This window comes from Neomonachus schauinslandi, chromosome 13 (assembly GCF_002201575.2).
Source record: "Neomonachus schauinslandi chromosome 13, ASM220157v2, whole genome shotgun sequence".
NCBI lineage: Eukaryota > Metazoa > Chordata > Mammalia > Carnivora > Phocidae > Neomonachus > Neomonachus schauinslandi.
Window position 1 is genome coordinate 80,934,543 of NC_058415.1, and position 24,007 is coordinate 80,958,549.

At 46.4% G+C, this 24,007-nt stretch overlaps 1 protein-coding gene across 1 annotated transcript in view; it reads right to left on the reverse strand.

Moving 5' to 3' along the window:
* TTLL11 (tubulin tyrosine ligase like 11) overlaps positions 1–24,007 on the reverse strand; it is a 225,994-nt gene that overhangs the window by 14,682 nt on the left and 187,305 nt on the right. Inside the window, exons 7-8 of the mRNA XM_021691507.2 lie at positions 23,748–23,999; positions 15,794–15,900 (exon numbers count right to left, since the gene is read on the reverse strand). Coding sequence (XP_021547182.2) covers positions 15,794–15,900; positions 23,748–23,999 — 359 coding nt within the window. The remainder of the gene's footprint in view (positions 1–15,793; positions 15,901–23,747; positions 24,000–24,007) is intronic.

The following is a 24,007-nucleotide window of genomic DNA, read 5'->3' on the forward strand; positions in this document are numbered from 1 at the left end:
CCATCCATCTCTTCGTTCTTTCATTTATTCACTCATGTACTCATCCTTTCAATTAGCTTTCACTGTGCTAAGCCCTGGGCCCTAGATGTGAGTCAGGCGTGGGTTCGGCATCCACTGGGGTAGGTGGAGAGGGATACCGACATCTGCAAACACCGTCAAGCAAGGGGATGCCTTCTGGAGGACTGTGCCAAGAACGGTCAGAGCACAGGACTGAGCAGGACTGGCTGGCGGGGAGGCAGGGAGAGGCGCCTGGAGGCTCCGCAAAGGAGGGTCTCACATGTACGCATCATCCAGACAGTCAAGGAAGGGAAGGGTATTGCAGGCGGGGAGACAAGCAGGAGCAGAGGCACAAATGGAAGCATGTTGGTCTGTCTCAGAGTAGCCCCTGCAGTTGCTGCCTGGGGTGTTGTGGGAGAGGAGTGGAGCTGGGATGAGGGACTGGGGTTGCAGGGGATGGCGAGGAGGCTGGCCAGGCCCATCTCGAAGGCTGAAGGGCTCAGATTTTGTCCTCAGGTGGCCAGCAGACCCCAAAGGGCAGGTTCAGAACAGAACCACGTTCCCCTGAGACTTCGGGAGCGAGGGGGCTTCCCAAGGCCTGGAGTGCCAGAATGACAGAAGGTTGTTTGAGGCTGTGCTTACATAAGGCTTCCTCCTCCCCTCACAGACGTGATCAGTGGGAAAGTGTGGGCAGAGACACCCACACGCTACCAAGAAGAAGGCACCTCAGTCATGTAAGGTCTGGCAGAACAGTTCAGGTGCACACCCTTTCCCACCCTGCGTTGGCTGGGGTGGGGGGAGGTGGGGGAGCAGCACGAGGAACTGCTCCCCCTGGCCCAGGAGCTGTCTCTTAGGGAAGCTGAAGGGAAGATGTGGCTATTTCAAGTAAGCAGAGAGCAACCGTGGAGATTTTGAATGGGCATGCTCTATCTCGGGCTTTCTCGACCTTGATACTTCCAGATTTGGTGCTAAAAAATTCTTCGTTGTGAGGGAATCTGTTCTATGTATTGCAGAATGTTAAGAAGAATCCTTGGCCTCTACCCACTAGATGCCAATAGCGACTTCCCTCCTTCCCTAGTTGTGATAACCAAAAACGTCTCCAGACATGACCAAATGCCCTCAGGGGCATGGGGGGAGGTACAAAGTCAACCCCCCATTGAGAACCACTGGTCTACCTAAACCTCAGGGTAGACTTACTGAAGGCTGACACACCTGACCACCAGAAGTCCCAAATCTCCAGTGAGATGCAGGGCAGCCCATGGGCATGATGTCTGCCTTTTCCCCTCCCCCATGTGGCAAAGGATGGGGTAGAGTGTAGGTTTCATCACATGCCGTGTATTGGCTATCTCAAAAATAAATGTGTAAATTAATTCCTAGAAAGATCTAGGAAAAAGAGCAAGGTAGTGAGGTAGAAAGCCAATGGATGGCAGGTGGTTCTCCCATTAACTTACCAGGGTCTCAGAGTCCCTAGAATTCAGGGTCTCACCTGTGAAGCAAAGGCGTTGGAATGGGGGTTTCTAGTTTTAAACACTATGATTCTATGGCAATAAACACACATTGGAGGATGCTACCAGTGAATACTGAAGTTGGCCCCATGTGAGAGATGGTGGACTCTGGGCTGGATAAGGCTCTTTCTTGGCTAACTTGGCCATTTTCTTGGCTAGAGACAGAGACTGGTCAGGTGGATCATGAGACTCATTTCACTCTCAGGTTAAATGACCACGTCCAGATTTCACCAAGAATACCATGGAAAATCTCTGAAAAGGCCTATATAGCAAACATTCCTGGAATGCTTGGGATTGGTAGTTTCTCAAAAACCATTAGAATTAGAAGACAAAGAATTTTGGCTCTGCCACCCATTAGCTGGGTGACCCTGGGCACATTACTTAACCTCTCTGAGCCTCAGGTTTCTTCTCTGTAACCTGGAGTAGAAAGATTAACGCTCCAGATTGATGTGAAAGTGTAAAATGCATATAAAGGACTTCCAGCTTCAGCACTGACATATAAAGAGCTTGGAAGTCATCACTCCCATCCTCACAACAAGAAAACAGATGAGCAAACTGAAAACCAATGACTTTCCTTACATCCATTAGAGAATTGAGGTCACAGGGCAAAGTGCCATCCTGAACACTGGACAGACACATGAAAAGAGAGAATAATAGTCAAGGTCAGCTTACTAGGAGCAGTCGCTGCTGGAGCCAGTAACTGGTAGGAATGCTTCATTGGTGATTGAGGAATTGCTGGAGGCTGAGTATGGGGCCCTGTCTTAGGGGTCCTCCACACTTCTGTGGGTTTTACCCTCAGAGCCCCACTGGGTTCTCAAGGTGGTGATTGGAGAAAAAGCCCACATGCTTCAGGCACAGGGTGTGTGTGGGGAAGTAACCTTTTTGAAACATACTCTAAGTGTTCTCCATAACACAAGACTTCCCTCAAAGGAGACTAGTTTACCAGAGGCTTATCTGACCTGAGGGAAGGGCAGTTAGACAACTCTAGCCCATTTGGCCTTCCTCTCTCACATAAGGGTAGGAAAAAAAGGCCTAAGAAACACTTCTGAATGTCATAGTCCAGGGACTCAAGCCCACTAAGAAAGTGAGATTTAATCACAAGATTAGCAAATGCTGTCTCTCCCCAGCACCTTACCACCACGTCAAAAGGGCTCCAATGTAACAACAGTGGATAACAATCGACAGCTCCTCTGGTCAAGAAGGAGCTTTTAGGAAAGCCCAAGGACCACAAGGGGAGAAAATAAAACAAAGGAAACTGAAGCCTCTGGCACCTACAGCCACAGCAAACATTAAATAGAGTCCAGCTCCTAGTTGGGTTAGTATAAAGCTTCACACTGAAAGCCTGATTACCTCAGTTCCTACTACCTGATCTACCACGTCTGGCTTTCAACAAATAATTATGAGACCTGCTAAAAGACAAGAAAAAAAAAATGTGTCTGTAGAGACAAAGCAAGCATCACAAGTAGACCCAGCTATGACACAATGTTAGAATCATGCAATGGAGAATTAAAAATAATGATGGTTAAAATGTTAAGGGCTCTAATGGAGGAAGTAGACAACACTCTAGAACGGATGGGTAATGTAAGGAGAGAGATGGAAACCCTAAGAAAGAATTTTAAAAATGTTAGAAATAAAAAACACCATAACAGAAATGAAGAATGCCCCCAATGGACACATCTGTAGACCAGACATAGCCAAGGAAAGAATCAATGAGCCTGAAGACATGTCAATCGAAATGTCACAAACTAAATTGCAAAGAGAGAGAATGAAGAAAAGGACAATGTCCAGGAACGGTGTCTTTGATGACAGAGAAGAAATGGGTATGTTTCTTGAAACATACAACCTACCAGGACTAAATCATGATGAAAGAGAATTTCTGAGCAGACCGAGTACTAGTAAGGAGATTGAATCAGTCATCAAAATCCTCCCAACAAACAAAACTCTAGGGCCAGATGGCTTCACTGGTGAATTCTACCAAACATGTAAAGAATTTGTACCAATAATTGTTTTAAATGTGAATGGTTTAAATATGTCAATTAAAAGACAGAGATTGTTAGAGTAGATAAAAAACAAAACCCAACTCTATGTTGTTTACAAGAAACCCCCTTTGAACATAAAGACATAGATAAAAAGTGAAGGGATAGAAAAAGATATGTCACTAACCAAAGAAAGTTGCAGTAGGTAAATTAATTTCAGATATAGCAGGCTGCAGAACAAAGGAAATTATCAGGGATAAAGGTGGGCATTACATGATGATAAAGGGGTCAATTCTCCAAGAAGTCATAATGATCCTTAAAATGTATGTAGCTAAAAACAGACTGTCAAAATATGTGAGGTAAAACAGATAGAATTGCAAAAGAAAATAGACAAATCTACTAATAAGTTGGAGATTTTAACACCCCTCTCTCAGTAATTGACAGATTCAGCAGGCAGAAAATTGGTAAGAATATAGTTGGATTGAACAGCACCATCAATCAACTGGATCTAATTGACATGTAAAAAATACTTCATTTTACAAGAGTAGAATACACATTCTTTTCAGTTCACATGGAACATTCACCAAAGTAGACCAGCCCATAAAACACCTTGACAAATACAAAAGAATAGAAATCATGCAAAGTATGCTCTCAGACCACAATGGCATTAAACTGAAGATTAGTAACAGAAAGATAGCTGGAAAGTCCCTAAATATTTGAAGATAAAATAGCACATGTCTAAACAACATATGGTTCAAAAAGGAAGTATCAAGAGAAATTTTAAAATATTTTGAACTAAATGAAAATGAAAATAGAACTTACTGAATTCTGTAGGATGCAGTGAAAGCAGGGTTTAGATTGAAATTTGTAGTGTTGAATGCATATATTAGAGAAGATGAAAGATCTAGAATCAATCATCTAAGCTTCCACCTTAGGAAACCAGAAAAAGAAGAGCAAATTAAACCCAGAGTAAGCAGACGAGAAGGAATAATAAAAATTAGAGCACAAATCAGTGACATTAAAACAGGAAATTAATAGAGAAAATCGATTAAACCAAAATTTAGTTCTGTGAAAAGATCAATGAAATTGATAAATCTCTAGCCAGGCTAACCAAGAAAAAAAGGAATAGATTACTAGACTACTAATTGGTAGTTAACAATTACTAATATCAGAAATGAAAGAGGGATAATCACTACTGATCCAATGGACATTAAAAGGATAATAAAGGAGGGGCGCCCAGGTAGCTCAGTCAGTTAAGTGTCCGAGTGGACCAGTTCACCAATTCCTTGAGAGACACAATTTACCATAACTCACACAAAGAGAAACAGATAATCTAAACAGGATTAAATCTATTAAAGAAAATGAATCAATAATTAATAACCTTTCAAAAAAGAAAGCAGTAGGCCCTAATGGTTTCACTGGCGAATTCTACCAAACATTTAAGAAAGAAATTATACCAATTCTCTACAATCTCTTCCAGAATATAAAAGCAGAGGGAACATGTCCTAACTCATTTTATGAGACCAGCATTACCCTGATAACAGATAATGGCATTATTAGAAAGCAAAACTATAGAACAATAGTTCTCATGAACATGGATGCAAAAATCCTCAACAAAATTTAATAATATATAAAAAGAATTACACACCATTACCAATGGGATTTATTCCAGGTATGCAAGGCTGCTTCAATACTCAATAATCAATTAATGTAATCTATTACATCAATAAACTAAAGAAGAAAAATCATATGATCATATTGATAGATGCAGGGAAAACATTTGACAAAATCAAATACCCATTCATGTTAAAAAAAAAAAAACACTCTAAACAAATTTTGTTCACTTGATAAAGAGTATCTATTAAAAAAAAAACCCACAGCTAACATCATACTTAATGGGGAGAAACTAGATGCTTTTCCCCTAAGATTGAGAACAAGGCAAGGATGTTCCCTCTCACCACTCCCTTTCAGCATTGGACTGGGAGTCTTGGTTAATACAGTAAGACGAGAAAAGAAAAGGTATATAAAGTCAACACATTTCAAATTAAAATCCAACAAGTTATTTTGTGGATATCTAAGTGAATCTAAAATTTATATGGGGGGGGGCACCTGGGTGGCTCATTTGGTTAAGTGTCCCATTCTTGATTTCAGCTCAGGTCATATCTCAGTGTCCTGGGATCAAGTCTAGTTAGGCTCCTTGCTCAGCGGAGAGTCTTCTTCTCCTTAGCCCTTCCTCTCCCCCCCTCTCCCCCACTCATGCTTTCTCTCTCTCTCAAATAAATAAATAAAATCTTAAAAACAACATGGTATTAGCAAAAGAACATACAAATAGATCAATGGAACAGAATAGAGAGTCCAGAAATAGACTCACACAAATGTAATCAACTAATCTTTGACAAAGGAACAATGGCCATTCAATGGAAAAAAAACTAGTCATTTCAACAAATGGTGCTGGAATATTTGGACATCCATATCCACCCCCCCCAAAAAATAAATCTAGACACAGACTTTATACCTTTCACAAAAATTAACTCAAAATAAATCATAGACCTAAATGTAAAATGCAAAACTATAAAACTTCTAGAAGATAACATAGGAGAAAATCTAGGGGGTCTTGGATTTGGTTATGCATTTTGAGATACAACACCAAAAGCAAGATCCATGAAAGCAAAAAAAAAAAAAAAAATGTTAAGCTTTAATAAAATTAAGAACTGCTCTGTGAAAGACACTGTTATGAAAATGAAAAGATAAGCCACATGCTGGGAGAAAACCCTTCCAAAAGACATATTTGATAAAGGACTTGTATCTAAAATATCCAAAGAACTCTTAAAACTCAACAATATGGAAGAAAGCAACCCAATGGCCCAATTAAAATACAGGCAAATAATCCGGTCAAGAAATGGGCAGAAGACATGAACAGATATTTTTCCAAAGAAGACATCCAAATGGCCAACAGACACATGAAAAAGTGCTCAACATCACTCGGCATCAGGGAAATCCAAATCAAAACTTCAGTGAGATACCACCTCACACCAGTCAAAATGGCTAAAATTAACAAGTCAGGAAACGACAGATATTGGCGAGGATGCGGAGAAAGGGGAACCCTCCTACACTGTTGGTGGGAATGCAAGCTGGTGAAGCCACCTAGAAAACAGTATGGAGGTTCCTCAAAAAGTTGAAAATAGAGCTACCCTATGACCCAGCAATTGCACTACTGGGTATTTACCCCAAAGATACAAATGTAGTGATCCAAAGGGGTACGTGCACCCCAATGTTTATAGCAGCAATGTCCACAGTAGCCAAACTATGAAAAGAGCCAAGATGTCCATCAACAGATGAATGGATAAAGAAGATGTGGTATATATATACAATGGAATATTATGCAGCCATCAAAAAACCTGAAATCTTGCCATTTGCAACGACGTGGATGCAACTAGAGGGTATTATACTAAGCGAAATAAGTCAATCAGAGAAAGACATGTATCATATGATCTCACTGATATGAGGAATTCTTAATCTCAGGAAACAAACTGAGGGTTGCTGGAGTGGTGGGGGGTGGGAGGGATGGGGTGGCTGGGTGATAGACACTGGGGAGGGTATTGCTATGGTGAGCGCTGTGAATTGTGTAAGACTGATGAATCACAGACCTGTATCTCTGAAACAAATATTACATTATATGTTAAAAAAAAAAAAAGATAGTAGGAAGGGAAAAATGAAGGGGGGTGGAATCGGAGGGGGAGATGAACCATGAGAGACTATGGACTCTGAGAAACAAACTGAGGTTTCTAGAGGGGAGAGGGATGGGGGGAAGGGTTAGCCTGGTGATGGGTATTAAAGAGGGCATGTATTGAATGGAGCACTGGGTGTTATACGCAAACAATGAATCATGGAACACTACATCAAAAACTAATGATGTAATGTATGGTGATTAACATAACATAATAAAATAAAATTAAAAAAAAATAAAATACAGGCAAAAGATCTGAATGGACATCTCACCAAAGAACATATACAGATAGCAAATAAGCAAATGGAAAGATATTCAACATCTTATGTCTTCAGGGAAATGCAAATGATAACAATGAAATACCACTACCCTCCTATTACAATGGCTAAATCCAAAACCTGACAATACTAAATGCTGACAAGGAAGTCTCACTCATTGCTGGTGGAAACATGAAAGGGTACAGCCACTTTGAAAGACAGTTCGGCAGTTTCTTACAAAGCTAAACATGGTCTTACTATATGATTGAGCAATCACATTCCTAGGTATTTGCCCAACTGTGTTGAAAACTTATGTCCGCACAAAGCCTACACACAAATGTTTATAATAGCTTTATTCATAATTGCCAAAATTTGGAAGCAACCAAGATATTCTTCAATAGGTGAATGGATTGACAAGCTGTGGTATAACCATTCAGTGGACTATTACTCAGAAATATAAAGAACTGAGCGATCGAGTCACAAAAAGACACGGAAGACCCTTAAATGCATATTGCTAAGTGAAAGAAGACAGTCTGAAAAGGCAGCCATGGTACAATTCCAACCATGTGATATTCAGGAAAAGGCAAAGCTGTAGAGACAGTAAAAAGGTTGCCAGGGATTCAGGGTGAGGGAGGATGAATAGATGGGGCACCGGGGATTTTTAGGGCAGTGAGAATATTCTGTATGGTCCTATAATGTTGGGGAAATTACATCATGCACTTGTCAAAACACATAGAATGCACAACATAGCAACAACTTTAATGTAAACTATGGACTTTAATAATGTATTAGTATTTATTCGCTAACAAATATACAGTCATACAAGATATTATAGTGGACAATGCGGGGGGATATATGGGAATTCTCAGTACTATCTGCTCAATTTTTCTGTAAATTTTTCGTACTAGCTGGGCACCACTGGAGGTGGCCCCTAACCCGGCTAGTCTTCATTTCCTCAACTCTAAGCAGCAGGGCTGTGGGGAGCTTCTGTGCCATATTTGTGACGGTAAAGTATATATGAACATTTATAGGACTCCCCTGGCAGGAGGGGGAGCAGATGGGGGGTGCCTGGGGGAGGAGTCCCCTAGATGTGTCTGTCATGGCCAACGTCTCCCTGAGCTAAGACTGGGGACCAAATACAGCTCAGCCCAACCCTTAGGGATGCCTTGGTCCCTGAATCAGGTTCTTGGGCCTGGGGACATTTGGGGATTGGCAGGGTCCTTCCATCTTCACATGGTTGTGACTGTTGTCACTTCCCAGGCAGCACAAGGCGGAGGCTCAGGACAGGGTTCCTGCTCTGCCCCCCGAATCCCTCTTTACCCAAGCTTCAGTTTCCTCCTCCGAGAATGGGTTCATGGGACTAAGACCCAGCTCACCAGGAGTCTGAGCGTTCAGTGAACAAGTGGACTGGGAGAGTCCTTTGTAATCTGTAAAGTGCACACAAACATCAGGAACCACACAGTGCTTCAAACCAACCAACCAACCAGCCAACCCACCCACCAACCAACAAGGGCTCTGTTTGAATCAGGCATGTACTTCCTCACTAAGTCCTTACAACAACCCAAGGTGATGTCATCAGCCCCGTTTTAAAGCTCCCAGAGCTGAAGTGCCCCCTCAAAGAGCTGCCAGCTAGGCGGGGGTGGGGGAGGGGTGCCGGGATTGGACCGCAGCCCACGTGACTTGGCTGCTCCCGCTTTCCCGACAACCTCCGTCCTGCTCGGCTGTGCCTGTAAGATCCACAGTGGTAAGCACCAGGCACAAGTAAGGGGGGGCGGGGCTGCATACGATGTCATTCCACTTTTCCCTTTTTGTGACTTTTGGGTGTAGGGGGGTCAGGCCAGCTCAATGGACAGAGATCCTGTTCCCTTCACCCTGGAGGTGACAATGGAGAGGATGACGAACAGGTGCCCGCGACACAGCAGCTCCTGGCGGCCCTCACGAAGGGGAGAAGTGATTCCAGAACACGCAGCCCATGAGGTGACAGGCCCTCGAGCGTCTGTCGGAGGGCGAGGGCGAGCTGGTATTTCTGTCGGCTCACTTGCCTTTATTAAGGATAATTCTGAGGCCGACTATTTTGTAAGCGTGTAGGGCACACGTCCAGAGAAGCCCATCTGACTTCGAGATAATTTCAAGGCTGAAGAATGTCGCTTGTGCCAGACGTGTTGCAAGAGACGCTGCGTGAGACCTGCCGAGTTATCGGCGGCCTCCCATATCTCAGAGGGAGGGGCCGTCCATGTATATGTATGTGAGGCTTTGCTAAACATTCCAAGTAAAAATACTTTTAAATATTTCAGTACATCGTTAACCAAATACATTTTAGTTGGGGCTCATTCCAGCTGATGAAAGTACAGGAGGCAGATGATTTGCATAAGTCGACTGAGGAAATTTGGTGAGAGACAGTCATAAGACTCAGACACCCACAGGCGCCGCGGATCGTCAGGGTCTGATCCTAGCTCATCTGACACGTTTGCAGAGCACCTACTCCGTGCCGGGCACAGCACTCGGCCTCGCTCCACAGCGTTTAATTGGCTGGTCCCGGAGCGCCGGGCATGAGCAGGCGCGGGGAAGCATTTCCTGAGAGAGGGGTGCAGCAAGAGCCCCGCATGCAGTCGCAGCAGCAGCAGCCCCTTCCGGAGCCGTGTCTACGGCAGCCCCGGCTCTGAGCACCTCGTGTGCTCTGTCTCACTTCGTCCAGGGCACTGTTTTTATGAGCTGGGCACCATTATTATCTCCACTTTGCAGAGGATGGACATGAGGCTCCGAGGGAGTTATGTAACTTGCAGAGGTGACACCGCTAGCAAGTTATGGAGCCCGGATTCAGGTTCGAGGCCAGGTTTGCTGGATCCCAGAGCCTGTGGCTTTGGTTATACTGCCAGTCAAACTAAGGCAGCCCCAGGAAGGGGGCCCACGTAGCTCAGGCATTTGTCAGGCAGTAGAAGAAATGCAGGATGTATCAGGCATTAAACGATGCCACTCGTGGATTTCCCTCTGCAAGCAAGATGTATGTGTGCGCCTGCTTGAATGGGTGGAGAAGGGGGGGTGGGAAAGACTTTTCAATCCATGTTTTCTTGCTTTGCAATCATGTTTCCGTTGATTACTGGGAGGGACTCCAGATGTCTGTTGTGTGTTAGATGGACAAGATGTCCAGGTGCTGGGCTCCAATGTTCCCTTTGCCAGCGAAATGTTTTCCTCTCATAGATGACGCAGTAATACTACCTTTTATTGCCTAATCTTGATGCTGTCCTCGTCTCTAGCACAGAGAAGTGAAATTTCCACTCTGGGAAGAGTTGAGAGCAAAGTCTCAATGATAAGAAGGCGCTCATGAGTGCAATTTACATGAAATGACTGCATCTTCACTGACAAATTTGTTCCTTCATTTGATTCTAGGCAACACCAGGGCTACCAGACCTCAGTTTGGCTGAGAAGACCCACATTTAGATTTCTGTTCTGCTAGAAATTCTGGAATTGCAAATTGAAATCTTTATGTATGTATGTATGTATGTATTTATTTTAGTGCCGATTACACTGGCCGGCCCGGGGGAGTGAGATTGCATTTTACTAAATTCCATCAAGCTCCTAAGTAGTTGTTGACATTCTAACAGAGAGGAAGCAGCAAGACTATCTAGGGACTGATGAGCACAGGATCCAGATGAGGGTTCTGTGGGTGGAAAGAGGCGGGGAATGGGCTGGTGTTGGGGGAGAGCCATGTGCTGGATGTGGGTTATTGTCAAGTCCTAGCTTTTGTTTTGGGTGGTGAGTCGTGGATGCTTATTACATTATTAAAAATTACTAATTTAAAAAGCTGACTAAATAAAAGCAGGTTATGCATGGACCAGGATGGAAGGCTCTCATGAACCAAGGATTATGGTTAATCCAATTCTATGCACTTGAGCTCCGGACAAAAAACAAAAAAACCCAAAAAAAACATCAAAAACAAGGCTGTTTAAAAGGATGGTCTGAGGGGTGCCTGGGTGGCTCAGTCATTAAGCGTCTGCCTTCGGCTCAGGTCATGATCCCAGGGTCCTGGGGTTGAGCCCTGCATCAGGCTCCCTGCTCAGCAGAAGCCTGCTTCTCCCTCTCCCACTCCCCCTGCTTGTGTTCCCTCTCTCGCTGTGTCTCTCTCTGTCAAATAAATAAAATCTTAAATAAATAAATAAATAAATAAAAGGATGGTCTGAGATTTAGATTTCATGATGTGCATTCTTTTTTTTTAATACTAGTTTTGATTTTTTTTTCTCACTAATCTTTCAAACACCATTTTTCTTCTTCCATTTCAATAGTAGGGTCTCCCCATGCAGGTTACATAAAGGGTTCATTAAGGTCTCAGATATCAGGAATCGGGTTAACCCCTTTGGTGGGTGCCGAAGTCTCACGAGGGCAGAAGGGAGGTCTGGGCTTGCTTCCAGAAAGGAGACCTTGCCCAAGCAGTTGGACACAGCTGGTGCTGGGTGTGGGGTGATGCTCTTAGCCGAACGGGCTGATGTTTTCTGCTGGATGTTACGGAGAGGGAAGGGAGACTGTTGTTGAGACCAGCTCTACAATAAGTCATGGCTCTCACACTCAGAACACCCTATTTTGGGGATGCAGGACATTTTTTTATTGCTATTCGTCTGCTCATCAAACATTCACTGGGCACTGAGCATGATGCTGTTGCATGCTCTGGGCCCCGTGCTAGCCTTCAGGGGTACAGAACTCGTAGAGAGTACCTTTTCTGGGTTGCACGCCATGCTAAGGGCTTTGTATATGTTCTTTTTCTTATCCTCACAGCACCCCCACTTTGTTGCTTCCCTGACTGGGGCTCTGGCCGTACCCTATGACAACGGTCAACTCCTTTTCATTTGTGTGGCGGGAGACACTGGGTGTAATGAAAAGGCAAAGGGCTCTGAATGCAGACTGCTTTTGGTTCAAATCCCAGGGTCCCCACTGACATACTTGGCACACCTGTTTAAATTCACCTCTTGAAGCCTCAGGCTTCTCATCTGTCAAATGGGAGAAAAACTCTTATCTCACAGGGCTGTGTGGGATAATTCATAACAAGCATTTTGTATTTCTGTCACATAGTAAATGTTCAGTAAATGGTCTCTATTACTTTTTTTCTCAAGAGTGGGATCTGTAAATAATTTATACTCCCAGCAGCCCAATACCTGCTAACATGTTCATTACCTGTTTGGTGAATGAGTGAATGAGTGCCCTTTGAGAATGAGAGCCCAGTTACACCACTCTGCTGACTACTTTCTTGTCAGCCCCGTGGCAGCTCCAGGACAGGTAAAGCTGCCCCCTCTGACCTGGCTTCCACATCTCTGGCCAGGACTTAGTTGTAACGGAGGACAGGAGAATCCTTTGGCTCAGCACCATGGAGGGAAGGAAGGAGGACTCTCTGGTCTTTCTGCTGACACTTGCCCAAAGGCAGAACCACCACTCAACAACAAATGTCTTCTTGTGCTATTCCGGAGCTTCCTGAATGCTCCTAAGAATGCGGCTGACTTCAGAAGCTCCTTCTCCTCAAGAATCGGGGTGTCAGACCAGCCTTCTCCGGAAGCAAGGACTGGGTCCCAGCTTTGCCAGCAGCCGGACAGCAGTGACCCCTGAGACCGTGGGCACAGACAGGCTTCTCATCCCTGGCTGTAATGCCCAGCCCCCACTATCTGTACCCCCCCCGCCCCCAAGTCTGTGATTTCCTTTCAGGAGCCATGGAAACAGCAGTTAAAGCTCTGACGATGATGTCAGGGGAGACAGGAGCTCACGCCGGCAACTAACCTCCACTCCAGTTCCATCTTCCCAGAGGCCCTGCGCTCTATGAGTTGACCTTTCACCCCCCGTCCCCTCCCCAGTCACTCAAATGAACACCACTGCTTGGGGGGGGGCCCTGGATGGGGGACAGCATCCTGGGCCAGGAGGCAGGAGGCTTGACTTCAAATGGGGGCTCTGCTACTCACTGGCTATGGGATTTTAGACAAGTCACTTGTTCTTGGAACCTCAGGATGCTCATCTGTAAAATGGGATACAATTACCCACCTTGAAGGTCTGGTGTGGGAACTGCAAGGAGATAATGCACATGGGAGGGAATCTCGAAATCACAGTCACTGCTAAGGATTGGTTACCGAGGCATGGCAACAGGCCTGGGAGATCCCAGCCCCGGATTCGCCTGTCAGTAGGTGCTAAAAATAAGTATTATTCTCATCTCTTTAGCTTGGTCAGCAGAACGGAGAGATCCTGGCAGACCCCAGAAAACCTCACCCGAGCCTTGCTGTGGACAGCCCCTGTGGATTCTGCTTACAGAGAGCAATTTAAGAGGCAAACAAAACATGAAAAGCTATTCAGAATGAACAATGGGCCAGATGGTAATGCTAGTTTGAAGCAATAAAACATGATAAATAGCTTCCTGCTGCTACTCCTGATCAATTTCAATATTTAATAATTCCACTGCCACCCCCACCCCCTCTTCTGGCCCCCTCCACAGGATCCTGCAGTGACTCCCTGCGTTCAACTCACAGAGCAAACACTTCTTCGCTTTCTGAAGGCGTCAGCGAAAAGCGCCCCGCTCAACTGTCATGTGAGCGCTCTCCGTCCTCGGGATGATCGTTAATCTGCCTGATTCTGAAGACGCTCCATCTCAAGCCTCTCCTGGTTGCCAGGGAAGGCTGTGAGGGCTCTCCACCCACCGAGATGCGGTGGAACTCACCTTGTTGATTCAGTGCCTACTGGTATTCCCTGAGTTTTGCTCTTGAATTCAAGAAAGGAGAGCAGTAGGGAGCTTGGTGGTCATCCTACTCCGGGATCAACTGGTAGGATCAAGCAGCCCAGAAGGGAAACGGTGGGGCTGGGCCGTGCCCACCATCTATGCTGTTGAGCCTCAGCCTCCTCTCTGCAATGGAGGCGATTCTACCTCCTTCCAGAATTCCAGCCAGGGCTGTGCACATGAAGCACCCGGCAGAGTGCTTACGCGTAGGACTCGCCCAACCACTGGCAGCCGGTAGCATCATTATTAAAGGGTGATGATCTCTGCGGTCAAAAGCTGTAGCCCATGGGTGTGGGGCAGGATGTGGCAGGGAGCAACCCACGCTCACACAGACCCACCCCCGGGATTCTCCCCAAGCAGCACCCACTAATAAGATGAGCCGCTTTGTACCGTCAGCAAGGGCTCCACATTCCTATCCACGGACACCGAGACCGCCGGGCGCCCCTGGCAGGCAGGGACTGTTGGCCCCATTTACAGAAGAGGAAGTGGAGACAGGAGGCAGAATGGTTTTCCAAGCTTACACGGGGAGAAAACGGCACAGTCAATTGTAATCTGGCTCTCCCAAAATCTGATTTCTCGTCCTTTCCACCAAAACACAGGAGAAAGCTCTCCCTGAGGTGCCCCCTCCGCCCGGCGTCCCTTTTGCATGGAGGCAGCCCAGGGGAGGGAAGCCTGGGTGCCTGGTCACCCGAGCTACACCTTACCATCTGTGAAATGCAAACGCTGATACCTAGTGCACTGGTTCATGGGGACATTTAATGAAGGACTATGCAGGGAAGCACGGTGTAATTTTACGATGAGCTATACAAATGTCAGGTATGGTTATTATGCCTTTTTGGAAAAACACACTGTGTGAGGAAGAAGATCAGAAACACGGTCACCCCAAGGTGGATCCTTCTAACGGAATCCTTCACCCTCCCTTGATCTAGAGGATCAAGAGCAAACTCTTTTATGTGGATTCAAGGCCTCGATGGCTCTTGCAACCCCATCTCTGCCCCTTCTCCCTTCCCTTCCAGCCCCTCCAAGCTTCTTGGGGTTATCTGAGCCTTCCACATGTGTCCGTGTCTCGGCCAGATCACACCTGCCGGAGGGGTCCGTGCTGCCCTGTTCACTGGCTGACCCCACTCACCCTTCTCCAAGAAGTCTTCCTTGGGTCTCCCTCGACAGGAGCTCCTCCGCTGGGCTCCCAATAACCCCTCGGCACCCCTCCCCAAGCCAGCGCTGGGCTCTCCTCTGCCTCCCTGCTCTACAGCGAGTGAGAGCCAAGTGCTACTCCTTCCCATCTGTCCAGGGCCTGGCCCAGCACACAGTAGTACATGTGTGCTGAGGGATAAACACGTGAATGGCCTTAAGCAGAAACAAGAGATTCTAACGGTGGAACTCGAATCTGAGTGGGCACCGCCTTGGTATCGGAATTCAGGATAGTGCTCCTGGATTCAAATTCAGCTCAATCCTTCCAGCAATGTCTAGAGCTGACAGGATAACCTCCTCTTTCCCCAACCTTGACCCTGAACAAGAAGGAACCAAAAGGGTACCGCCCACCCATCTGGACTCCCACTAGACGTGGTGGAGGCCAGGAATCAGGTACCTACCCGAGTCCCGCTGGTCCAGGGTCATGGAGTTCCACCTCCTTGTGATGTCAATATAGAGGATGTCCACAGCCGCCATGGACAAGCTGCTGCTGCTGAGCTTGCAGTTCCTGCCAAAGACGGGAGGGGACATGTTACTGCTAGATGGAGCACGCCCTCTTCCGGTTTGCCTCCATGTCTTTGCCAGGGCTGGGTCCCCTGCCTGGAAGGCCCTCCCTTCCCACAGCTGGAACTAGTGGTGGGCATACGGCAGGGGTGGTGGGAGAGAAGGCTGAAAATGTAAGTTAAGGTTAGATCATGGTGGGTTTCTGTCATTTGGTCAATTCTAAAGGGCTGGAAAGAGCAAGGACTTGAGCATGGCACATCTTGCGTTGAATCTGGCACTGCCACTTTGAAGCTGATGGCCCTGGTGAATCCATGTCCCCTTCCTGAGTCTCAGGCTCCTCCCTTATAAAGCAGTCACTGTGTTTTGGCCTGTTCTAACACCTACCAATGGAGGTCTCTGCCTGCTCCGAGGGGGAAATGAGAATCCCATGTTTCAAAAATACACCCTATGCATGTCTTCACCTCCACATCCATTAGTCTCTAGGAGGAGAAAGAAAAGCCGGACCTGGGTGCTCTGCTCTCTTACCAGTGTCCATCGGCCGACAATGGCACACTCATGGGACCCAATGATGGGTCCCAACGGACCCAAATGATGTCACTGATTGAGACAGAAGATATTGCTGCTATCCAGAAGTGATTCCCCGCTGGAATGCTCACCAGATGAGTCCCTGGGCCCAAACCTACAGACAGGGGCTTGAGGCTTCTGCACTTCTCCCATCTAAATCTGTCCCCCGAGATTTCACATGGGACCCGAACAGCCACAGCGAGCCCGAGACTTCCAGCGCAGATGAGCGCCACTGGCCCACACCCCTTTGCATGGGCTGAGGCACATCGCTGCGGGACCCCGCCACGCTCATTCCTGACTTTGGGGAGTCATCTGGAAGTGGCAGGGGCGGGGACAGGCTGGCCTCGGAGTTTCAGAGGTTCCCCTAGTTTATTTCCTCCAGTGCAGAGAGGCCAAGATGACCAGGTTTTCAGTCCCACATCAGCTCCCGGTTTGAGCATAGAGGCGTGTTTGCAATCCTCCTCCTCCTCCCCTCTTGGTTTTGTTTCGTTTTGTTTCTTGTTTTTTGTGTTTTTTGGGTCTGGAGATGTGGGGAGGCAGTCTGGCACACTGAAAAGAACGTGATTTGGGCATCAGACAGACCAGGATTGAAATGCTGGCTCTGCTGCTTTTTCTAGCTGTGGGGCTGTGAGCATTTACTCAAACCTTCAGTGCCTTTATTTGCTGATACCTAAAAAGAAGAGAAGAATATCCGCCCACGTGGCGGGGGTGAAGATGAGATGAGGCAGCGCATGCCAAGGACCCAGCATGGTGCCTGGCACCCAGGTGGCCAACAATTGTTGGTTCTCCTCCCGATCTCTCACCCCTTTCCCATTTTCTCTTCCAGAGCTAGAAAGCGGGAACTTCAGAGGCTGCTTGGGGCTGACCTTTCAGCAAGTGGCCCTGTCCATTCTGGAGAAATGGTGCTCGCCAGTCAGACTGTCTGGGTACGAGAGCCCGGGCTCTCTGTGCAGACTAAAGGTAGCCCTTGGCTTGTCCAGATGCACCACCTTCCTGAACAGGGTCGTGCTGGGAAGCGAGTCCCAACACAGACTCGATTTGCCCCGGGAATCCTGAAGCTAGACCTCTGGGCCCACTGTCTGTTTGGCTGAACTACATTCAATGCTGCTTTCAACTCTCCGAACGTGCCCTCACCCACTGCCCCAGCTAATGATAAAGTGGTTCTTTGATTTCCCATTTGTCATCAGCCCTTGTGTGAATAGCTCCCTTAGGAACCCGACAGAAGAGGGGTTGATTGGCACGCAGGATTCGGGCACCCCGAAACCCCTCTCCAAACCCATGCACACCCCTGCCGGTGGTGGTTGGGAGTGTGCCCGGCGTGGTGCCCAGACGAGACTGGTGTTCTTTACGTGCCAGCGCACCTGCTAGCTCCCTCCCTCCCTCTTCCTTCCTGTCTTCCCCACTAGTATTTCTCAGGCCATCAATTCACATCCTGCTCCCTCCTGGGCTCCTGCTCCATATGTCAATCACAAGTCACCGGTGGCAGACTTCAAACACATCAGCACACAGTTATTGAGCCCCAGTAACAACATGTCAATGGACGGAGAGCTTTTCACATTGCGTGTCACCCAGATGGCTATCTCTAGTGGGTTCCCCTGCAGACAATGCTCCAGCTTCTCCCAAGGTGTGCCGACAGCCTGCACTGCTCATTTGCAAAGCTTCATTAGGAAGGGCCACTGCGTTCCCCTAATTATCATATCGGTGTGCTCTGGACTACCTGTTCCCCCATAGGACAGGAGCTCTGCCCGGCTTGCTCTGTGGGGTGATGGAGTATAAAAAGGGAAACCAAACTGACCACTGGTATATAGTTTTTTTTTTTTTCTGACAGGTAGAAAATAGAAGTGTCAAACCTTTAGCAGGAGCCGTAATTTACCAAAGAGAATTCTCCGTTTATCCCTGTTCCAAGGTAACTCATCCTCCCTAGTGATGCCTGCAAACACAGTTGGTTGCTACATCTGGTGACCGGACAGGGGAAGGGGGGATCCATGCTGGCTGCAGGAGACAGGAAATGCTTTAAAAGAATTTTGATTCTGTAGGCATTTCTTGGGCACCCATCCATAGGCCAGGCCCTTTCCTGTCCGTTGGCTCTCTGGATCTTTATAACCACCCTGTGATGGAAGTATTCTTAATCCCATTTCAATGACAGGTAAGCTGAGACTCAAGAGAAGGAACTTGACTTGCCCAAGATCACGCAGCGGGGATTCACATCCAGTCCTCCCCTGGAGATTTGGGGAGAAGTTGGGAGATGACCCAGCCCAGGGCCGTAGGAAGAACCCAGGACCATAGGAAGAACCCAGGACTCAAGGCATAGTCTCAGGTGGGGCCCAGTAAGGCCAGAGCCTCTAGAGAGACCTGTTGGGAAGCTTTGGGATATAGGGCTGGGGGAAGTCAACCAGGGTCACTTGGGGAGAGTCTCCTAGGTTTGTCCCTATAGTGACCAGACATTCTCAATTGACCCAAACAGGGAGGGCCTCCTTGTTTGGAGGGTCAAGACTTTAGAATGAATTTTTCATCTATCCATCCACTCAATACAGAATGTATTTTGTGTTCACTATGCGTAGATGGTACTCTGAGCCCAGTGAGTGACGCAGGGCTGAATCCGTCTTGGATGCCACTCTCAGAGGGTGGAAGTGATCTCAGAGTCTGGGATAAAAATGTGAATTCTTGGTAGCTCTTAATCATTTGAACCATTTCCCCTTATGCCCTGGGATGAAATTCCTCAAATGAACTAAGGAGTGGAGGGATAAATTCTTCAGTGGAGGAGAAGTCCAAGAAATATGGTAACAAGAGAAGCCAGGACAATTCTTAAGAAAGGATAGGCTGGAAAGGTGTGTGGGAAAAAAGAGCTCTGAGTCAAATGCACATGAATTTGAATCTTGACTTTGCTATGTGACCTTGAACAAGTCACTGGGGTTCTTTCCTTATTTGTACAATGAGGATAAGGCTACTCACCATTCAAAGCCATTTTAAGGACTAGTTCAGTGCCTGGTACATACAGGGAAGTAGCAAATGACAGCTCCCAGCCTTCCTCCATGATGTAGAACCACTTCGAAGAAATGTTTTTTGTTCTTTGTTTTTTCCCCAGAATCAAAGGAATTTGGGCACATATGATGGGAGATAATCACAAATCATTCAAGGTTATTAGGAGCCCAAGTATAGAAAGATCTGAAATTATCATCCCCATTTTCTCTCAACAACTACTGACATCTCATGGGGAGTTTAGAAACCAACTTCTCCACTCCATAAAATCCTATTTATAGAATTTCTTTTGTGTTCATCCTTCTCTGTGAAAGAAAAGCAGCTTATTTTTCCTGGAGAGTTTTCTATAAGGTGAAAGCTAACAAATGATCAATATTTGTTAATAAAAAAAAAAAAAAACCCAACACTAAATCGGAGGAGAAAACGACAACTCTGGTTTATAACATATATATTTTTAAAGGCTATTGATATCCCAGGCATAGGCTCTCACACTATTGCTGGAAAGAGATCATCACAGAACAGGGGGATTTTCAAAGTCACGGAGGAGTTAATGACAGAGGGGGAGAGAAGGCCCTTTACACTTCTCTTCCAGAACATTCTAACACACCATGTTGCCTCTCGGAGCATAAAACCCCCCACAGCTACCCATTATGAAACATATTAATATCTCCCTATGAGAAAAGGGAGTGGAAGGGGAAAAAAAGGAAAAAAGAGAAAAACCATTCTCTAATTTAAAAGGAGAGCAGGATCAGAAACCACAAAGGGCCCGAGCAGGGCTCTCCAAGCGGACTGGCCTCGCGTGAAGCAGGAAGCAAATGCTCCAGGTGCGGAGAAGCTGCCTCCATTTCCTCGAAATGAACCCGGTTTTGGCAAACGCTTTAATCTGCAGGCTGTGGAAATGGAAAATGCAGCACGTGCAAACTGATGTCTGATTCTGATGGAGGATACATTTGCAGAACGTGTTCTTAGTGAATTACATAGAAAGCCCCCCAGATTAGTAATCCAATGGAAGGAAACTAGCAAAAATGCATTTCCCTCAAAGAAAGCTGTCAAATTGAAGAATCAGATAATTTCTATTTCTCAGAGAAAGAGAAGTCTCCACGCCCCAGGAATTATTATGACATAAAAATAGAGAGAGAGAGAGAGAGAAAAGAGGCGCTTAATTCATGGTAATATGTGCTACTATTATGTGCCTCCTGAGGAAACAACACGAAAAGCTGGTTCGATGAGTTAAGTCTAGACAAGGGAACGACAGTTCATTATTTCTCATTTCTTGGTAGAAAAGAAAAATAGAATGTGGCCAGACTATCATTAGCATAATTCACTCCTAAAACTGCTGATCTATGCAGAACATTATGAGAGATGGTCACTGAAAATAAATTCGGTCGGATGTTTATTTTGTTCCCTCCAGTTCTCTTTGAGGAACTCGGAGAGAAAGAGTGGGTCATCCAGGTGAAAGCCAAGTTCAGCTTCTGCCGTTTGTGTGGGAGATCTGAGAGGAGTATATATCTAGCCAGCAAATATGTCTCTTGCGCAGTGCTCCAGAGAAGGGCACTTGGCTCGATTTAACATATGGCATAAATATTATTAATTCATAATGAAGCAAAATTTAAACCGAAATGGAAAGGAGAGAGGGAATGGTTGTTAGCAAGAGAAAATGCTTGCTGTTAAATATAGCTGGCAAGACTGAACATACTTAGATAAATCTAAGCTCAGAGAATATCATCTTTCACGATTAAGTTGCTGTTGGGAATCTCTTGGTATATTTCAAAAGGAAAAATCTATTAACGGTTGTGCAACATTTTCTCCACTTCTTCCCACATCCTTAATTAGGCAGGACGTTGGCTGGGTGGGTGCGGAGGGAGGGGAGAGGGGCTCATTGTCTGAGTCCTCCTCCCGCTGCCTCCTCCCCACCTGAAGACATTGTTCTCCTTCCTCACGGTCGCCATGGTCACCATCACTCCCACAGACAGTGCTGGTGGCAGATTGGGAATAATGGTACAGGACCTAAGGGTCTTGAACCTCCCCAAAATCGATTTTACAGCAAATGCCCTTAATTATGGAGAAAAAAAAGGATGGAAAGAATCATAAAGCCTATCACATACGGACAGATTTGTAGTGATGTTTTTGACATCATCCAGTTCCAGTCTGAGAGTGTTTTAGGAATCCCCTTTGCTAGGACCATTCTCAATTCTGTTTCTTCTAAAATCAGGTATGAACATAGAAGTCCTCTTAGTATGTCCCTCGCCTCTCACACCAACGCTCACACATCGGTGGTCTCTATGGGTAGTCACACTTTGACTGAACCCACATGGTGTTTAAAAATTATTTTCTGAATCGCCAACATCAATAGACATATATTGGGATTTTACATAAAAATCAGCATTTCTAGCTTCTCTTGAAAAATCAAAAGCTCTGGTGATACTCCCCCAGCACAGCCTTTCCTTTAGCCAGGGCATGTGTTCTCATGCCCGCCGTACCCTGGGCCCCCTTCCTTCCAGATCCCACCTGCTGGCTTCTGCTTCCAGCCTACCCCTGGAGGCAACTGAGATTGTGATTCTTATGGTGTGTTATTTTTTTCAAATCTTCACCTACCCCCATCTCTTATGTTTCAGTAGAATTTTATTAGGAGTTAGAAGGAAGCATCTGACATCTCCCTTCTTCCTTCTTCCTGCCTGGAACTCGACCATGATGGCTGGATTCTGAGCAGCTATCTTGTGACTGTAAGGCAATCCCGAAGCTTGAAAAGCCCATGCTTAGGATGGATGAACAGGAAGACAGAAAGAAAGTGGGCTGTGATCACATTGTGGAGTCATTAATGAGCCCTAGGACCCCCATGCCAAACTTCCTATTATATGAGGGAAAATTAATCTCACTATTTTAAACCACTTACAGATGTGTATCTATTACTACGAGTCAGATGCAACTCCCAGACAAGTCAGAAGGTATCGGGTAGTGTTCTCAGGGAAATAACAACACGTGTCTGTTGACTTTCTTGAGAATTCCCATTGCTTAATGGAAATAATAGTCACAAGACCCCCCACTTAACAAACAGCTCCTGTCAAGTAGGCTCTGGGCCGGGTGCTTTAGGATGTATTACATCCCAACCTCGTAATAACCCTGATCGGCAGGAGAGATTATTCCCATGTTACAGACAAGGGAACCGAGACTTGAAGAAGGGGAGGGCTTTGCCCAAAGCCACACAGCTATTAAGTGACACGCCTGGCTCTGAAGCCAGACCCAAAGCCTGTGCTCTTTCCACTGGGCTTCCTTCCCTGCCCCCCCCCCCCCCAAGCAAACGCAGAGCCCTTCTCCAAAGCACCATGCAAGTCCTAACTCGGGTTCCCTGAAACAGCAAGGATTCCTGCCGATTCTTCTGTGTACCATCCCATCAGGAACATCAGAGAGCCAGAGTTAGAAGTCATACAGTTCATTTGGAGAAAAGCGTTTCTGATTCAAGGCTTCGAATCATTTGCTTTAGTGAATAAAACTATGAAGGATGTGACTTTAGGTGCAAAGGTCGAAATATTAAAACCAATGATGAGCGAAACAGCAGTGACATCGAATGCCGGCAGATAGTTGCTGCGAGGTGGGGGACCCCACTCCTGGTGTGTAGGTGGCTTCCTCCCCATTTTCTAGGATATCTGAGACTCAGAGATGGTCCCTAACTTGCCCAGGGGTTACACACCTAGTAAGTAGTGCCTCAGATACTTATTCCTGTGTCACCCCAAAGTGTCCCGGGGAGTAGAGGCAAGTGAACAAACGGTCATGGGTTATAGTGCAGGCTATGGTGAGAATACGCTTGCTTTATCTCATGTCTCATGTTCAAAATTCATGCCAATTTTGTATTGTACTTGATGATATAATCATGTTATTTTTATATTAGGACAAATACATTAAATTATTTATCAACTGAATTATTTAACTTTTCTCTCCTGAAATGGACACTTGGGACAGATGTGCCTTGTTTCTTTGTCACATACCACTGGCAGAACCTCACCCCAGCTTGAGAGACGCAAGGTCTGTCTGAGTCCAAGGGACGGCAATTTCTATGTGGTTTAAGGACCTCGTTCAAGGCAGCACCGCATTGTGTTTAATGCCGTCCCGTCTGTCACATCCTGTTTGCCACTCAGCAAACAGGAGTGGACGGTGCCAGCCACCGGAGCAATCCGACCCCAGTCGGGGCGCTGACCCAGCAGCACAGACAGGCTCTCCCAGGAGGAGTGGGGGCGTGGGGGGGACCAGCCAGATGTGGGGCCGCACTGCACCCTGCCCGAATCCCAGGCCAGAGGGGCTGGTCTCACTGACCTTATGAAAGTCCGGAAGCCTGTTGGCCCCAGCTTCATTGTCCCCTTGATTCCCAGGAACCGGATAAACAAATTTGCCATTCTGTCCACCAGACGCAGGTAGTTGAACTGCTTGGCGTACTTGGGGAACACCTGCTTGAGGCAGATGGACGGCAGGTGGGCTTCGGGATTGCGGTTGCTGTCGGAGGCATTGGCCGGCTCGCTGTCGGAAGGATCTTCCTTCACGGCTAGTGGCTGCTTGAGCTGCTGAGACCTGAGGAG